The sequence below is a fragment of the Lissotriton helveticus genome, chromosome 1_1, assembly GCF_964261635.1.
Source record: "Lissotriton helveticus chromosome 1_1, aLisHel1.1, whole genome shotgun sequence".
NCBI classification, from domain to species: domain Eukaryota; kingdom Metazoa; phylum Chordata; class Amphibia; order Caudata; family Salamandridae; genus Lissotriton; species Lissotriton helveticus.
In genome coordinates, this window is record NC_136057.1 from 2,018,410,273 (window position 1) to 2,018,429,754 (window position 19,482).

General features: G+C 43.9%; 1 protein-coding gene across 1 annotated transcript in view; it reads left to right on the top strand.

The window, feature by feature from the left end:
- Positions 1-19,482, top strand: part of TTLL7 (tubulin tyrosine ligase like 7) — a 1,017,987-nt gene that overhangs the window by 727,347 nt on the left and 271,158 nt on the right. Inside the window, exons 17-18 of the mRNA XM_078659263.1 lie at positions 9,278-9,482; positions 15,590-15,870. Coding sequence (XP_078515389.1) covers positions 9,278-9,482; positions 15,590-15,870 — 486 coding nt within the window. The remainder of the gene's footprint in view (positions 1-9,277; positions 9,483-15,589; positions 15,871-19,482) is intronic.

Genomic DNA, 19,482 nt, shown 5'->3' on the forward strand with positions numbered 1-19,482 from the left:
GCCCCTACTGGAATGGTTGCTGCCAGCCCTAGAAGCTGACCTATTCACTGGTAAATCCTGGGATTCAAAACCAATCACCTGTCATCCCTCTCTCCAGTAACATCCTCTGAATCAACATGTTTGGCCTCCCACCAGGCCCTTAGAGGTTTCTGTAGCTCTTCCTTGTTTGCGCTGCCCTTCACTGAGCATCCAAGCTGTTTGCAGAATTGCTTCAGTTGCTCCTTTTTATATGTGAGCAACTCCTGAATTTCAAATTCCAATTCTACTCCTTCGCTTGCTCCTTTCTGAGACATGATGCTTCCTAGGCTTTCCAAAAATATGTTTCACCAAAAAGAAAAAAATCAGGTGCAATCTGTGGCTGCTAAACTAGACTAGTGGTGTACGCAAAATCACTGCAGGTTAAGTGCAAATAATAGTTTAAAATCCACACCACTGTCCAACAATGTTAGAACTGGGGGTCTCTAATTGGCAGAGGTAATTACCTTTGACCAAGTAGGGACCCTTACTTCTAGTCAGGGTCCCTACACACTGTAGATAACCCCTGCTCACCCCCTAGGTAGCTTGGCACGAGCAGACAGGCTTATCCCCAAGGCAATGTGTACAATATTCGCACTTAACACATACAGTACTTCTACAACACACCACAACTGAGACCACACAGGTAAGTATATGTAAAAATATAGCTTTATCTAGTTTCAGCAGTAAAAATAAACAGTTACAGAATGATTGCACGATATCTTCAGTTCCTCTTAGTATTTAACTTGTTTCTTAGGAAGGTTATTACTTAAAAATTGTCTCAAGTCTCTAATAACGATCACAGCTAACACAACAGGGCTGTAGGGCCAAAGCCAGCTCTTTGCTGACTCTGGCGGTATTATATTTCGTTCCCCTCACCGTTGCGCTCGCTACTGCTGCCTCAGCGAGGGCGGGGTCTCCAGAACAGCCCCGGCCGGTCCCGTCTGCTCTCCCGCCTGCTCTCGACAATCCAACGAGCGGCGGGGAGTTAGTGCAGCACTCTTCTTTGGGGACGGCAGGCCAGGGGCGCTGGACACACTCGCGGCTCCCTCTGCGAGATCGGGTCACATAGATGACTCGGCTTCGGTGATGACGCGGCGGCGCTGGGGCCAATCCCAGCGTGGCGTTAGTGAGGGGGCTCGGCTCTCTCGACCAATGAGAGAGCAGCGGGCTCGATCTTCGCTTCGATGGTACTGGCAATGTACGGCGAGCTTCTTAGGGTGTTTTTGGCCCCGGGCCGCGGCGGTGAAAAGGCGGCAAATGAATTTAAGGGCACAGGTCACGGCTGGACTGCTTACAAAGCCACCAGATCATCGGGGGTGATTCTCTATGCAGGGAGGCACCACGATCCTCCTGTCACCCCTGAATATGTGCCGATGTGCACATCGATCTTCTCCCACGGCCAGCAGTTAGAAACACGCACTGAGAGCAAACCACAGCACGATCTTCTCAGCAGTTTGGAAATGCTTGGGAACCTTTTAACTCTGTGTTCCAGGACAAGAGGCCAGCTCTTCTCAGGCCCTTGGAGATTCTTGCAGAGACACAGCACACAGCAAAGTCTTGGTAGTTCAAGCAGGTAGGGGCACAGCACACAGCAAAGCCCTTCTTCTTCTCTCCTTCAGTTGGATAGCAGGACAGGTCAGCCCTTAGAGCACACAGCAAGGCAGTCTTCCTTCAGTTCCTTCAGCAGTCCTTCTTCTGGCAGAGGTTCCTCTTGATTGTAGAATCTGAAAATCTGTTGTCAGGGGTCCTTCTCTTATACCCCAAAAAGTCTTTGAAGTCTTTGTGCAAGTGGGCCCTGAGCCCGGTCTAAACAAGTTCTGGGTGTTGCTGGAGCCCTTGGGCTTCCTGGCTTCTTCCTTCCTTTCAGTGTGAGGGGCAGAGGTGACAGTCGCCCAGCAGGAGGTGGAGCCGGCATTGTGGCAGGCAGGCACAGCCCTATTCACTCCCAGGTGCTATCTCCTCCCACCACTCTAGTTGCAGATGCAGTCATTCAACCACGGGCTGACTCAGACAACCTCCTGGGGGCTCCCCAGCCCCTGTCACCCTCAAACCAGACAGTCAATCCACAAGCAGGCCCAGGCACACAGAAAGGTTAGACAAGAGAACAGCCACTTTCTAAAAGTACTGCTCTCAAACACAGAATTTAAAAACAACCTCTCCTAAAAGATGTGTTATTAAATTCTGAGTTCAGGGATATCAATCACTTATGTCCCATCTTGTTCCTATGAGAAGATAGGCTGGTATCCATTGGGACCAGCCTCCCCATGTTAGTCTATGGAGCAAGATAACCTTGCAGCAGTGAGCACACAAAATGGCTGCTGATTACTACCAGAGCATGTTACCTGCACTAGTACATGCTCTACCTTTCCTATACACTGCAACCTGCCCAGGGGGGTACCTTGAGCCTTCCATAGGGGTGACCAATGTGTACATAAAGGGAAGGGTTAGGCCCAGCCAGTGGGGACACTGGCCAGGAGGACATGGAAGTTCACTGACTGCACACAGGCACTGCGGTGGCAGGCCTGAGACACCATTTTAGGGCTACTTATGTGGGTGGCACAATCAGCGCTGCAGGCCCAATAACTAGACCCCCCAGGATATAGCGGCATGGATTGGCAAATTTAGCGGCACAAAAATGAAAATTTAGCGGCACAAAATGAAAATTTAGCGGCATTTAGCGGCATTTTATTTTGGGGTTTTTTCGACAACAAACACAGATATCTTACTGTTTGAGTTATTTGCCAACATGGAGCTATGTACATTTTGTTTATTTACAATTCAGCCCATTTGTTTTGGTTAAAAGGCATGTTAATCTTGGCCATGTACGTTCAGTTCTTCTGAGCACTCCAAATCTAGACCAGTAGTGTGCTGCTGGTTATAATGTAAAAACAATAATGCCCGGATCGATCAGTACAGTGCAACAAAGTTAAAAAACATGGATTTGGGCCCCCCGGGGCCCGCTGTGTGCCCCTGTGTGCAGCAAGCCCCCACAACAAAGGTAAAAACATGAATTTGGGCCCCCCCGGGGCCCGCTGCATGCCCCGTGTGCCACGGGCCCCCACCCGAAAGTAAAGAAAATGATTTTTGGCCCCCCGGGGCCCGCCGCGTGCCCCGTGTGCGGCGGGCCCCCACCGGAAAGTAGAGAAAATGATTTTTGGCCCCCCGGGGCCCGCCGCGTGCCCCGGGTGCTGCAGGCCCCCACCGGAAAGTAAAGAAAATTATTTTTGGCCGCCCGGGGCCCGCCGCGTGCCCCTTGTGCGGCGGGCCCCCACAAAAGGAATTTTTTTTTTTATTAAGTACGGCGTGAAGGACGTACCTGTTCGCTGTTTGCCGGCTGTCTCCTGCTTGCCGGCGGGGTGCCGCTCCCGCTTCCGTGTTCCTGGGCTGGGGGGTGGAGGCTGGAGAAGAGTCGTCGTGTCTGGTCTCCTGCTCTCCGCTCTCCTCGTGTCCGCTGCCGCTTCTCTCTCCCCCTGGTCTCCTTCCTGCTCTCTGCTCTCCTGCTGGTTGTTCCTCTCCTCTCGTCTCCTCTCGTCGCCCCTCGCCCGCTGCTGGATGCTGACCCTCCTCCTTTCCATTGATTGGCGGCTCACGGACGGAAACGCCAGATTTCGTGGGCGTTTGTGTAAATATCGCGGCATTTGCACGGATCGGCCGATTTTGCGATTTTTTTGCAAATCGCGAAATCGCGATAAGCTGGAGGGTCTGACTAGTAGCATCTGTCATCACCAGCCTTGGCACACACAGTGCACTTTACTAGGGACTTCATGGTGATACAAATATGCCAATCAGGTATACCCAATCAATATGATAATTTATATAGGGAGCACTTACACTCTGGCACTGTTCATCAGTGGCAGAGTGTCCAAAGCATCTAAACCAGCAAAAACGAAATCCAGCACAGTATCAAAAATATAGGAGGCAGAGGCAAAAAGATAGGGGAAAACCACGCCAAGGGTGTCAGGTCTAACAACCCACATAAACAGAACACTATGTTAGATGATGTTGTATAGACCCCAAGGTCAGACTCCATTTTGAGCATGTTAAGTTTGGCTGTCTAATTTTGACCCATATGTAACATGTCATTATCTTTCATGGAACTTGGGAAAGTGTCAAATCATCCGAACAAGGGCCTTAATAAGGCAAAATAAGTCTGATACTAGTTCTCTGATATCTATGTTTTAAGGTCAGACAGTGAATGCATGGTGTAAACATTTACTCTGACTTGCATACTTTTGTCATACGGTTCATAACAGTAATGTCTTGAACTGTCATTTCAACTTTCCCTATAACTCATCCATCAAACAGGGTGGTGGGCGAGTCAGTGAGGAATTTGCAGGTAGATAGAGTATCAGAAAGATTGTTACCACAGGTAAGTAACTTTTTTTTTGTAGGGATATTTCTGCCTGCAGATTCCTTACCTGTAGAACAGATTTCATAGAAATACCCTGCCCAGGAGGAGGGTTGATGGATGGTTCGACCAGAAAATCCTGTAAACAAATCTGGTTGATGTCCTCCTGAGGCACAGCCTCAGGAGGACATCAGTTTTGCGACACACAGTTTTGCAAGCTTTGCACAGTGCTTGGAGCCGGACTCCCCGGGGTCTGCTGGGCACAGGCGACCACCGTCTTGGGAGGAGGCAGGGTCAGCGCGCTAGTCGCTCTCCCCAATATCACGTGATAAGCAGATCCGGCGCGAGCACGCTCAATGATTGATGTCCTCCTGAGGCACAGCCGGGAGAGACCACCATACTTATTTACTCTTAGCATTTTAAAAAATTGTGGATATATTTGTTTGTCACGACGCTGGTTTTAACTATTACCTGTTTTGCGAGCTTTGCACAGTGCTAGGAGCCGGACTCCCCGGGGTCTGCTGGGCACAGGCGACCACCATCTTGGGAGGAGGCAGGGTCAGCGCGCTAGTCGCTCTCCCCAATAGTACTTGATAAGCAGATCTGGCGCAAGCGCGCAGCGGGCGCGCCTAAGGCACGCCCGTCTGTACACATCCACACACGGCCCGTGCACAGCGCCAGCCCCCTGTCCGTTTGGATAGAGAAGTTGTCAGACTGGACCCTTATTCGAGTGGTAAGCTTCATAGTCTTAACACTTTGTTTCCTGAGCAGAACTGTATTTGTATTATCCCCAGCACAGAGGCCCTTCAGGCCGTTATAGTCTGTCAGGGCTGTAAAATCAAATTACCGGAAGCCCTCTTTCATAGTAGGATAGACACTGCCAATAACTATAGAGCACAGAAGCAGGTGGATACTAAGGAGTTAAATGTGTCTTGTTAAATGCTAGATCCTTGGTAAAACATAGTATCGATTGTGCCACCTTAATAGAGGAAGAACGAATTAGCATTGCTTTTATTACAGAGTCCTGGACAGATCAAGCGTCTGGTCCAGATCTGGTAAAAGCGACACCACCTAATTATACAGTGCATATCTTAATTAGACCCCATAAAAAGGGCGGCGGGCTAGCAGGTATTTGTTTAAGGTCGCTAAGTGTATCCTTTGCTAACTCCACCACAAAGGACTGTGAAGCGTTGGAATTTTGCTTCTAGCTCTCACATCAGTATACTTTTAAAGGAACCTTATCTATAGGCTGCCAGGTCCGAGGAATCGATTTTTGACTCAAGCATGTAATCTGCTGGAAAATAAATTATGCTCCGATTCATATGACTTTAACTTTCATTTGTAAAGCGATGGTTACTCTGATACATCTAGCTTACTGGACTTTATGAATAGCGTAGATCTCAAACAGCAAGTTAGGGGGGCTACTCATAAGGCTGGGCACTTATTAGATGGGATTTTTTCTAATAACTTACAGTTGGAGTTTTTAGAGCTGCTCCCAGTGGTGTGGTCAGACCACAAGGCGGTGCTGTTTAGTGTTGCTTTACCCCACAGGACTGTCAAGAAACCCAAAATGAAGCCCACATACTGTAAAGCCTGGAAAAAGATAAAAACGAATGATCTTGTTAACCTTTTATCTTCTTCGCTATCTTTGCAGCCCACAAATCTTGATATGGCAACTACAACGTTTAATAACTGGCTTGAGTTATCTGGTGATAAACTGGCTCCGTACAAATTCAGACACTTTAACAGGTCGCGCCCCTCTACTCCTTGGTATTCCCAGGTGCTCAGAGACAAAAAATTGGTCTGTAAAAGCTCTGAAAGCGCTTGGAGAAAGGAATACAATGAAACAGCTAGACAAGAATATAAACAGACCCTGGCTCAATATAAACTGTTGTTGGCAAAAACAAAACAGGTTTGTTTTGTAAATAAAATTAACCAGGCGAAGAATTCGACAAGGGAATTGTTTAGAACTGTCACCGACTTGGCTCATCCAGCCCCCTCTCCTATTGAGGCTAGCCAAGAGCTGTGCGATTCCATAGCCGAATTTTTTTTTAACAAGGTTGATACTATTTTTGCCTTGTTGTCAGGTTCCATGACTAAAATCCGTCCTACAGCCGACACAGATTCGTCTTTAACAGCTCAAGTTTCCCCCCGATTTGATAAATTCTTCCCAGTCTTCGTCCCGGAGATTTCTAAAATGATCATGTCGGCCAAATCGGGCTCACCAACAGACCCTTTCCCACTGGCTACACTTAAACTAGTGGCGGAACCAGTTGCACTCATTTTAACACCTTTTTTCAACGCAATGTTTGAAGAAAGCTATTTTCCCAATATCTGGAAAAGTGCATCTATAATGGCCCTACTGAAGAAATCCAATCTCGATCCCAAGAACTCCAATAGTTTCAGACCAATCTCTAGACTTCCTTTACCGGCTAAAATAATTGAAAAGATTATAAACGCACAACTTAGTGCATTTCTAGAAGCCTCCCAGAGTCTAGACCCTACTCAATATGGATTCCGGGGTGGACACAGTACGGAATCTGCTCTCCTCAAATCCACCGATGAGATTAGAACCAGTTTAGATCAGGGAAGAAATGCAGCCCTGATTATGTTGGATCTCTCCGCGGCCTTTGATACTGTCCATTACAGTCTATTGATGGACAGGCTGCGAGAGATCGGGGTAGAGGGGGCAGCTTGGATCCTGCTCAAATCCTTTCTTTCTGACAGGGTTCAGGCGGTTGCCCTTGGAAGGTTTACATCGAAACCTTTCACATTACCATGTGGAGTCCCTCAGGGATCTTCTATTAGTCCTACTCTTTTTAACGTTTATGTCTCTCAACTGGCACCTTTGATCGAATCCTTTGGGTTCGATTTAACATCTTACGCAGATGACACGCAAATTGTTTTGTCACTGCTACCAGACAGGTTACATGATACGGCCACCCGCTTCCAGGACTGTTTAACAGCTGTAGGTTGCTGGATGAATCAAAATTGTCTTAAGCTCATTTTGAGTAAGACGGAGGTGGTTCTGTTTGGCAACAATGCACATTTTTGGTCTCCTGGCTGGTGGCCGGATAAAATGGGCCCTCTCCCTCAACCCGTTAGGAAGGTAAAGAACTTGGGAGTTTATATCAATAATAAACCCTGTCTGAAGGACCAGGTTAATGCAGTGGTCTCATCCACATCCTTTACTTTAAGATCCTGCAAAAAAGAATCTGCCTCTCCTTCCAACGGATAGTCAGAAAACCGTTATCATTGCCTTAGTTATGTCCAAACTGGACTATTGTAACAGTTTATACTTAAACATCCAGGAAGGACTTTTGAAAAGGCTTCAGCTTTTGCAGAACACGGCAGCCAGATTGCTGACTAAAACATCTAAATATGCTTCAATATCAGCGGAGCTAAAATAACTGCACTGGTTGCCCGTTAAGAAGCAGGTTAGCTTCAAGGCTCTGTGCGTGGTCCATAAATCTCTCTATGGACTTGGTCCCCTGCATCTCAGACAGAACCTCCAGTGGTATGTGCCTAGGAGAACCCTGCGCTCGTCCGAAGCGGAATAGGTTCAGGTGCCCTTGGATAGAAAATCCAACTGGGGAGGTAGACGTTTATTGGTCGGAATGAATTGCCATTTCACCTTAGAGTCATAATTAATCTTCTGGAGTTTAGGAAAGCCCTTAAGACGTTGCTGTTCCAGTCCAGTTAGTCGGCCTTCTCTTTTGCTTAGACCTCTGTAGGACATTTGATCTTTCCGCTCCAGGACACCCGTTGGGTAACAGTGCGCTTTACAAATGGCATTAACATTATCATTAACACTAACATTAACACAGCCTTTTCCACATGCATTTCCAAACACAGTTATTATTTGTTCACTCTAGCAGAAATGTATTTTACAGACTGAAAAAATTACTTTTCTGTGTTCATCACATCAAGTGGCCTTGATTCTTAGGTCCCACCTTTGAAGTAACAGCATAGTAACTAAAGTCCCTGCATATTTTAATTTCTGTCTCCCCTCTCAAAGTCTTTACTTGCCTGAGCAAAACGCATGCCAGCTAATTGTCACTAAAATGAACGTGTCTCCTACTTGGGTACTTAACACCATTTGTGTTGAACTTTTCTTTTTAAAGGGATTGCAAGCATGATTGATCATAATTTTACTTACAGTCAGTGTGCAACATGTCTACTTCTTCATAAATATTGAAAATATATATGGATCTTTATTGCTAATATACTGTGCTTGAGATAGCTTTTCGCCAGCGACTATACTTGAGTGGAAAGTGTCTATCACTATCATTATTTTTCGTGACTCAGACTTCTTTAAAAAGGATCACCACAGCTTTGGATGTGTCTTTCTCTATTTAGATACCAGGGCATCGAATGTGATTGGTAGATCATTGAAGACCCCAATTATTTGTGCTGCTTTTGAGATGTGGTTAGTAGGTATAGCCTATCTCAGCCTTCGGGTCATTCACATAAAAATCTAATTATTTCCAAAAGGTTCTCACTAAATATAAGACAGGGCCTATGATGTTTTCAAGAATAGCAAATATGCTGAGAATGTGCACAATTTCCTTTTGCATAATTAAGTGAGATTTACAAAAAGTTATGCAAGATTACACAATACATTTTTTGTGAATGGTCTTTATTAACGTTACCAGTCGTAATAGCATAATTTCAGGATTTTCGCATAACAAGTGTAATACGGAATGCCATAAATGATGCAAGATTACTCTAGCATAACAGAAATTTCCCATTGGCCGAAATATACTGCATAAAGTAGAGCTGTACATTATATATATATATTTATATATATATATATATGTGAATATATATATATATATAAATATATAGTTGTGATGTTGCTTTAATGTAATATAATTTGTTGCTAATCCTGCCAGTTTTTCTCTATTTCAGACTCTGTCATCTATGCCTGAAAGCACAACCCCCTCAAAGAAACAAAAGAACTACAGCAGCAGCAACAGCACGTGCAACAGCAGCAGTAACAGCTGTAGTTCAGAGTCTGAAGAGGACCTAGATAAGGAAGATCATAATGAGAAAAAGGAGAAAAGAGTTTCATATGATATTGATGAACAAAAGTATAAATCTTTGGAACGGTCTAGTATGTACCCAACTCAATCCACTTATTCCAATAAGGATTTATTCTGGGCTTTTACCATTTTTAAAGGTAGTACATGCCCGGATTTTGAGAAGTAAAAATCTTTTACAACTATAACCTCTAAGCTTGTGAGTAATGGAACACAAGTCTATATTAAATTTGATCTAAAACCCAATTTTTGTTGTAAACGTTTCAACCTCAGTGTCTGTGTCAATCATTTTTTATTGAACATAAAGTTTAGTAATCTGCCACTATAGCTCATGGTAATATAAGTTTTGAGTTTATTCTAAATGTTTTTTGTGAACACATTAAAAGCAGCATTGTTATCTTACAGTGTTATTAATTCTGCATCTCTAAAATGAGACATTTCACACATTCGTTTCTGAACTAATCTTATCTGATATAGACATATTGAAGAAAATATTGTTGCCTCTAAAAGTTGCTACACTTGAAAATGTAGAAATAGTTTTATTTAATTGAATCTGTAAACATCACTATTAACTAGGGCTTTTTGCAATTTTATCTTTAGGAAGAAGTTCAACTCTTAAAAACCTAATAATGCTCCACAGTAGTTAAATGAATCTTACCTATCAACCTTCTATGATATGTCTAGAAAACTTCACGGATATTTTAAGTTGTTTGAGGAAAATGTCCATTTATATAAAAGGTTTAAGATATAAAATGGACAAAATGGGTATTACCATTTGGTATATAATATAAAGATACATGGAAGTGAGTTTGGTGAGTCTACAGTTCTTAATTTGTAAAATATTAAGTGCAAGGTCCAAATGTTTTTCTTAGTGCTCTACTGTCAGCACTGTCGAATGACATGATTGCTGTTGGAAGGTGGATTATTATTGGGGATAAGTATGCACCTACCACTAGCAATGAGGCCACCAACGCATTATAAGTTCCAGTCATAGTCTCAATACATTAGCCTCTGGCTCAACTCTCGGTAGCTGCTGCAAGCAGGCAGGCTTAACTCAGTAGTCAGGTATGTAAAGCATTTAAAAACCCCAATAAATTAAATAAGTAAGACACATCACGCAATAAAAATCCCACAGTAATTTTTAAAAATAGGAAATATGTGTATCTTTACAATTACACCAAAACAACAAAAATCCAATATAGAGAACCAGAGATATGATTTTTTTAAAAGATTAAGTACTTTGTAGTGTTTCAAAACATATAGTACCAACTTGGGACATCTGGTCGTGCTTGACCGGCATTAGTCAAAGTGTGACGCCAACTTCGATGGAGCCCCGGTGGGATACACTAAGCAGGAGGCATCAGCCAAAATTGTACCTTCAGACGATTTCTCTCCATGTTGTGTGGTCCCCTCCAGCAGGCTTATTTCAATGCAAAATCATTGGATTGCTTCTCTTCAAGGCCCCGGTCAAATCCTGGAAGTTTGGAGCTCCTGAGCTTTCAGTAGGATGAACCTGAAATCCAGACCAGGTCGCTGCTGAAGGTAGCCAGCCTGACTCTTAACGTCAAGTCATTCACTTTATGGAGATTTTTCCAAAAGTTGCTCCAAACTTTTGGAACTTCTTCCTGAAGATCCCCTTGAGGGTTCAAAGTGCCCTAAACACAAATCTAAAGTTCCAGAGTCTCTGAGTTGCTCCTCGGAAGTTGGAACTACAGTTCCCACAATGCACCTGGCCAAATCCTTAAAAGTCCACTGGACTATTTCAAGGCTAGGGACTTCTTGGGGGAGTTTCTGTATGTGACCTCTGATAACCTGTTGCTTTCAGGGAGGCCACTCCTTAATCCTTTTTGAAGCAAGGCAAAGTCCTCTGGGCTATAGAACCAAGTGTACAGCAGGAGCCGTACTTCAGATTGCAATCCTTAAGTTGCAGACCAGGGCAGTCCTTCTCCTTGTAGTTTCAGGCAGCAGGTCTGAGTTGCTATGCACCTCACATATTTCTTTAATGATCAGGGGTATCAAGCAGGGGTGCACCCCTGTCCAATGAGGTACAGGGTGGCACCCAAAAGCATGACAGCCTTATCCAAAATGTTACATATGCTTGCCCCACTAAGCACTGATCTTTATAATTCAAGATGGAGAATTCCTCTCCGAAGAGTAAGACCTGGCCAAACCAACCTACTGGTATGGCTCATTTCCATTGACACTTCCCCTCCAGACCTTCTGCAAATGCCATTCCTGGACCTTCCTTCTGGCTGGAGTTATAGGAAGAGGGGGAAGGACTGGCTGGCATATCTTACTGTCCTGCTCTCTTTGAAGCCCAGTTTGCTTTACTCAGTCCCATTCTAGTCTGTTATTTGCAACTGCAGAGCTCCCCCTTAAGATAACCTCTGCTCTATACGGCCCACTTCTCACCTCATCAAAGAAGCTTGGCTAAGCCCTGTTAAGGCTGACGAATCAAGAGAGGCTGCTAGAAGGCTGGATTTTATCTCACAGAAAAGAAAGTCCTATAACTTCTCTTCTGCATTAGTTATAATAAATTCAACAATGACATATTGTTAAATGTATCATTTATGTCCTTAAATTACATTGTTTAGCTCCTTCCTAGCAGTATGTATACTTAAATAAAATATTCCATTGTTAGTATATGGAGCTAACTATCTACAATTGGGAAAATCGAAAATTGGCAGTTTTTCCCTCATCAGAGCATATAAAACATCCTTTATAGTGTTTCTGCCTATAGGGGAGACCTTAGGGGTGACTTACATGTACAAAGAACATAGATTACCACCTTGGAAGTATCTTTAATTCCAAAGTTAAATGTGCATATAATTTACTTTTAAAGACAACCTGCAAAGCAGGACTGCATTTAAAAATGACAGCAGGCAACTTAGCAGTGCACACTGCAGTGCAGGAAATGCACTGGGCCTCTAAGCCTTACTGCTCGATGATATACTAGGGACTTAAAGCTAGTTTGCATTCCCCTTGCCTTTTTCATATTCTAGAGACTTACAGGGGTCTGTCATTGTCAATTGTAATTATACTTAATTACCATGTACTTTTTTCATAAGAGCCCTGTCCTTGGGCCTTGTTAGCAAAGCCCAGGGCACAGTCAGAGTCAGTTACCACCTTTATCAGTAAAAGAATGGTGGTGATCAGGGCAAAAAGAATGACCTTCTCACAGTTACTAAATAATAGGGCTGCATAGTCTAGATTCAGTCTCATACCTTTTACTTCCTCCACCCTCCACCTTATGTCTCTTTAACTCTTGCAGGATTTTTCTTTCGAGCACTCACCCTTTCTTATTGTTTCCCTATTGTTCTCCTCCTTCCCCCTTTTTTTCTCTCCTGCTCTGTGCCAAAGTCTTATGATGAACAATATTTCCTGTTCCCCAAAATGAGTGTTAGTCACTACCACCTGCAATCACCAACATAAATTAAGCATTGTAGTCAGCCTCGGAAAGCGTTTTCTGACTTCTACATTCAATATTATAATTGTCATTTAGCTCTGCTATAGCACATTGCCATTAGCAACGTCACCTGACCGTATTAACACTGGGTAACTCGTTTAGACCAGCCAGCAACAACAAATACCTATTTAAATGAGTTTTCTACCTCTTTCTATCTTGCGAGCTGAAGTTGAATGTTGCTTTCTTATTTTTGTTACCACCAACTTTAAACTGGTTGTAACACAGAGCACAAAATAGACACCAAAGTTGTTTACTTTATCCTTATAAGAGGCTTAACAGGGTGATAAATCCCGTGCAATTCTGGCTCGCACACAATATTCGTCGAAGGTTTCCACCACTGAATTTGATTAGTAACTCTATTGCTGAAAGCAGTATTATTAAATTACTAAATCATGTGTGCATTCAGAGTAGGAAGCAGAAGCGCTCTTTGTACTGCCAGCCAGCATGATTTTGAACCAGGGGCGCAATTGAGATGCCAGCGATGCATGGGGTCCTCACCCTTCGGGAATCCCCAAATTTACTGAAGTCAACAGAATATTTCTTATATTTGTCGGGTGATAGGAACCTCTCACAACATTCTGGGGGGGGGGGTATCATATTGTGTTGTGCCACTCAGGGGCGGCCTTAGGCATGTGCAAGCTGTGCACCTGCACAGGGCCACCAAACCCCAGGGGCCTCCACGCCAATATATATCCTTAATATAATAATCCTCTGAGGATGGTTACATATTTGCGTGGCGACCCCTGGCAGGGATTTGGGGGCCTCTGGCTCTGTTCCACTTCCTAACGCCCTGACCCACCCCCCGTTCCTGATCTCCGGGGGGCTCCGCCCCGCCCGGACCCCCTCTTCCAGGGCCCCCTACCTACGCTCCCTGCCCAGGGCCGCCATGAGCCTAGAGCCTCCCCTGCGCCACTGCCATGAGCACTGCGCTCAGCTCATGGCCCGGCATTGGCGCTGGCCGGAATGTTTTCACTGCTCCCCACTGATGGTCACACTAAGGAAGGTCTGCGAGCTGCCTGCGGTCAGTGCGGTGCCAGGCTCAAAGAACACTGGGAGGGATTTGAAATCTAGTGCAGGACGAAGGATATCAAACTTGGTCTTCTTCTTTGATAACCAAAGCAACGCGTTGATGTTCTGAAAAGGGGCTTGGACAAGCCTTATAACAAGCTCCATGTCTACATGGGAGGAGTCACCCTTTCCTCAGGCAGTGAAGGTGTTCATGCTAGAGACCTTCTCAGCATCCAGTTCTTGAAAAACCATGAGTCAGAACCCAGCAAGGTCTACGTTCAGATGTTTCATTTTATATTTGGATCATTCCTTAGGATCAGTGACTTGGATTAATTTATTTAAGAGTTGGAAGAAGGGTGAGAAGGAAGGAGGAGAAGCACACTGCCACGCACTGTGTGTTGTACATGTGAATGATACATGACCGTTTGTGTACATTGAAAGGTACACACAAATTCTAAATTACAATATATGTTGACATTCATTATAGGCAGTAAAACAAGCTCGCCATAGAAATGGAAGAAAAAAAATATTTTCCCTCCACTGCAAGAAGGTGTATTGTACTTACAATTAAAAATAAGCAGCTTGATAAATGGCACCTTCGCGTCTATTCACTGAATGCGACAACCCAAAGCATACATAAGTCAACATTTCTCCTTAATGGGGGCGTGTTTTTATTTCAGGGAATGTAATCACAAGTATGTAAAGACAGGATCGTGCTCAATGAAATTTGGAAAATGTTTACAAAGTATACCGAAAAGGCAATAAAGCATTCTAATGTGTAGAGAGAAATGGTAGGATGTATTTATGTAACTGAAACGGACATGTCCACTTCAAAAATATGTTTTACCATGTGAGATGGGAAGGGGCCTTGATGATGGCGGGGTATGGAGAGGGGTGGTCTTCAAGCACATAACTATCCGTCAGTCATGGAAGGGTCTAGAAAGAGGCGAGGCATGGGAGAGCAGTGGGGCTTTGAGCCCGAAACATTCTGAAGCAACCCTCCTTCAAAAATACTGACTAAACGTTTTTGTCTAGTTGTTATCACCAAAGGTCACATGTACGACCACATGGATTTCTTTGAAAGCCTCCTTTTCCTGCCCTGTGATGCCCAGCATGTGGATGCGCTATATCCGCGGTCTGTAGTGCCAACGAGGGCGCCCTTACGGCGCTTTCTGTGCAGCACTGACTCTAGCAACGATAGTGAAGAAACTGATGGTTAGTCTTTCAAGCACAGTAACCAATGGCAAGTACATAACATCGGGGTCACAGTTGTTTAAAACTAGCAACCACATGCTCTCTGGGGAAAACCTATACCTGCCTTTTATCTCCTTCTTTGACATTTTGAATTTATTTGCTAGTTTTACTTTTACTTTAGGACTGATTTTGTCGAGATCAAACGGCTTGTGATGTGTTATATTGTGAAGTTAATGGACTTAAAGATGAGGTGATGTATTTCCCTGTGAAATGAGAGGAGGATGAATGTATCACGTTGCATAGAACAGTACCTTGTTATTATCAGTTCTAGGATGTATATTTTACATTTTTTGTCTAATAGTTATAGTAAAAAAACGTAGCCCTCGGGTAAGTGAAAGACAATGTGGTATGGAAGAAGCTATTAAATGATGTATGATCACACCAAAAAAGACCTAAGATTTGACATGTAGAAACATTTTGTAGTTTCCTAATGAGATGTGTCTTCTTATGCAGGTAGGATGCATTGGAAACCCCCTCTCAAAAACGTAAAAGTGCCGTCATACTCCTCCTCATCATCTTCTACAACTCCCATGAGGCGCTCTGTGAGTTGTCCTCGTTCAATGTCTGCCATGACGTCACAGTCTCATTGCTCTGAACAGCGCGCTTTTTCTGCAAAACCATCCACGCCAGTAAGGAGGCCGTCATCAGGGAACAGATCGCACTCTTTAAACCGAAGCCCATTTCTGAACAGAGTGCCTCACACCACCACCTTGGGTACAATCTATTCATCCGCGGTAAGTTCAAATTGTTCTCGAATGCCTTTCTACCAGCAGTGCAAATGCAAGCCTGTATGATTGGTTTCGTTCTTGGAGTACACATGGGTCATGATTAGAAATGTTTGCTGGGTGTGTTAAATTCCTCCTATTATGAGGTCCTGCTCTGGAAATGAGGCATTATATTCGGATTCAGGATGTATGTCACTATATTCTGCACGTTTGGCTTATTTTTCATCCATTTTTGCCCGTAATTGACAGTCTCCCTCGTAATCCTGCCCATAGCTTGGAAAATGTATGTATAGTTTCCATAAAAAACGTCATTCGTGTTTCACTTTTATTGATCTTACTACATAGATTTCTTAAATAAATTAACTCGGAGGCACTCATACTTTTTATTTTAGATGACTGAAAGAAAAATCTGACAGTGACAGTTGTATAAAATTGTGACTGATAGCGTACCATAAATAACATGAGTGGATAATTGGTCAGCCTCAGACCACATATGACTGATATTCAGGGCTTGAGTCGGGGTACCACGCGGTTAGACGGCGTCCCCCCACTTATTTTACCGGGAACTCGATAACTGGAGCAAATGGAGCCACACATTCACTATTTGGCCTCTTTGGGGCGAGATCGTAGCCCATTCAGAACACTGCTCACGCGCTGTCTTCTCTGATGCAATCGCATCAATGGGGTGAGCAAGGGTAGGCAATGGGTCTGATGGTGAAAGCCACCTTTCGTGACGTCACTTCCTGTCGTGACGTCAGCATCCCCCCACTTCTTTTTTTGGGACTTGTGCCCTGCTGATATTGATGTAATTTCTTAACTCCATCGTTAAAAAGGTTAATTCTTTATTCTGAAGTGTCCAGGTTTCTTGATACAGGATCTGTGGAAAGGTCTGAATATGCTCAGTCATGGCGTCTCAGTCTCAGTTTGTGTACATTGGCTCCGGTGCATTATTTCTGGTATATGCAAATGTGCATGGCGGTAACACCTTGTGCCACCAAGAAATGTCTCATATGTATTCCAATTCAAATTGACTGGAGGAACCACCGTCTGTGTGTGAGTGACAATGCATCTCTTCGAGTCACTCGAGTTTCCTTAGTTAAATGAATTCTCAGTTGTCCTTTCCAGCACAGACCATAGATCCTCAGTCTGCACGCGAGGGAAGACATATGTGGCATGTTAACACTACACAGGACATTGCCAAGTGTTTCTGAGCGGACTAGATTTGAATTCAGAGGTTGCTACTTCGTCTCAAAAGTCAAATGCATTTAACACTACAGTGATATGCAGTACAGCACATTCTAATTAAGAGAAAAGATGGCTCTTTAGCTTAACATCAACCTGCCACTGATTACGCCTATTGGGGTTTCTTCCAGCATTTGTCCTAGTCAGAGCTTGAGCTTTCTACTGATCTCTGCCTGCACAGTGCACACAGGGGAGGACAGCCCTGTGGTTCCTTTGAATACATTTGACCCAGTTCTAAGCAGCTTGTTGCCTTTTCTTCACGCTGTTGCTTTTATTCCTTCCGGAACTTGATGATTGCCCTATAGATCTTTATTGCCGGAGAGATGATGGAGGGGAGGGACCACTTTTCAGTTGTTCTTGGACGTAATCGATCCTGATTCTGACACGGTGAGTTAGTGATGGGACAAATGAGTGTGCAAATCTTAAACACATTCCCCTTAAGTCAGCTATGTAGAGAGTGGGTGACAAAGGGAGCGGACTGGCCGCTGTCATTTCTGGCAGTGATTGCAACTGGAACCATGGACAGTCAACCTAGAGATGGTGCTATTCATGTAAATGCCTATAGAGAAGCCTAGGGAGAGGACACCCCACAGTGGCCCCTGTATTTCAGCTTTCTCCTGTACCTCTGACAAGAGGAAGCATTCTCTTAAGGGTACCTAGCACTTGGGGTGGATGCTTTGTCAGATTTTTCAATAGCTGAATGTGGGGGTCTGCTCTCTAATTGTGAGTTTCTGTTATATTTGAGCAGTTAGAATCACTTTTTGCTACCTTATGCTTCATACACATTTAGCAACTTAACTTTTATAGATTTTCTTTTAATGTCTAAATGGATAACGCTGTTTCAATGCTTTGTGAAAAGAGGCGTAAAAGTTGAGTGTCTGTGAAAAAATCATTCAAATGAATGTCCTGGGTGAACAATTCCAAAAATGACACCATTTGATATGTTGAGCTTAGTTCTTTTCTCTTACACATATCTGAGTAACATCTGGACAAGCCATTGTGGCTAAGCATTTGCAGCTGTTAGGAAATATGTTAGACACATGCATCAGTTCGTGAGATGCATGCACGATCAGAGATCGCAATCCCCAGAGAAAGGATGTTATTTGCACTGTGGCATAGTAGCTCCAAGGATGAAGTCAGTTAAGGATCGAAGTCATGCTGTGATTCTCATAAAAAGGAACGCAAATTGTTCCAGTAAGGTAAGTTATAGGGTGATTGCCTTAGCTGTAAGTAATGAGTCATAAACTCCACAAGAAATTAGCCTTATTGCTTTAGGCAACAGGTCTACTGAAAGGGATAAGTATCGAGTTGAGGTCAGCCATTTGGGTGAAAACTGGTGTTAGGAGAAATATTTAGCAAAGATTCACTCCTTTAGGAGTAATTAGTTCCAAGTCCTTTATTGCAGGGTCCGTGGAGGTCATGCTCCAGAAAACTGACCAACAAGCCAAAGGAGACCTACAGCCTATATGCCCAAGTCTTGACATCATACTGACATTCTAAGCCAGTGGATGCTTTAGAAATATAATCCAAAAATCTAACCAACCAGGTGAGGGAAGAGTTTCCCTCCTAAGAGGGGCTACTAGATAGAGCACTTGGTGACCTCTTCCTTTTCTGTTGCAGGTACCCTTGTGTATTTCATAGGAGAAGATGACATGGGGAATCAACTGTCACTGCTGTTCTATGGGGGCAGCATCAGCCCTCCATTTCGGAATCACCATTCTCACAAATGTGAAGATGTTCATAATCAGCTATTGCAGCCCTAGTGATATGCGAATGGCTGGTAAAAGTGAACTATCTTCTGTGTGCACAAATTCCCAATTGAGGTACACAATTAATATTGTAAAACCTCTACATATCATGTTTGCAAACATTTCCAGTCACCATGTAATACATGAAATACAAAGGTCCATCCATTTGACTCAGGACTGTCATCTTAACGTTAAAAGGAAAACCAGCAGGTATTGCTTTTAAGTGTAGCTGCTGTTGCAACCCCACCTTCTTTTGATGTCACCAGCTAGATCCTGTGCTTACTGAGTAATCGAGTTTGACCGATTGGATGATCTCTCCACAGAGGGTCCCTGTGAACATCAGGTTTTTTACTTGTGGTGGCTCTTGTTTGTTGCCAAAAGGAGGACCAGGGATTTTAAGGGGAAGTGAGAATAGTGAGGCTGTTAAGGCTGCACAGATCGTTGAAGACATTCATTTTAGACCCTTTCTTTGCAGAAGTCTCTAGGAGTTGTCCTGAGGATTATCTTCAATATTATAAAGTGATTCATTGCTCTATTTAAGATAATGCCCTTCTGGCAACTGCTTCTGAAGGCGGTTGTGGGGCAAGGTAGATAGTGGATTATTAAATAGGGCAAGAGTTGCACAGGTTTC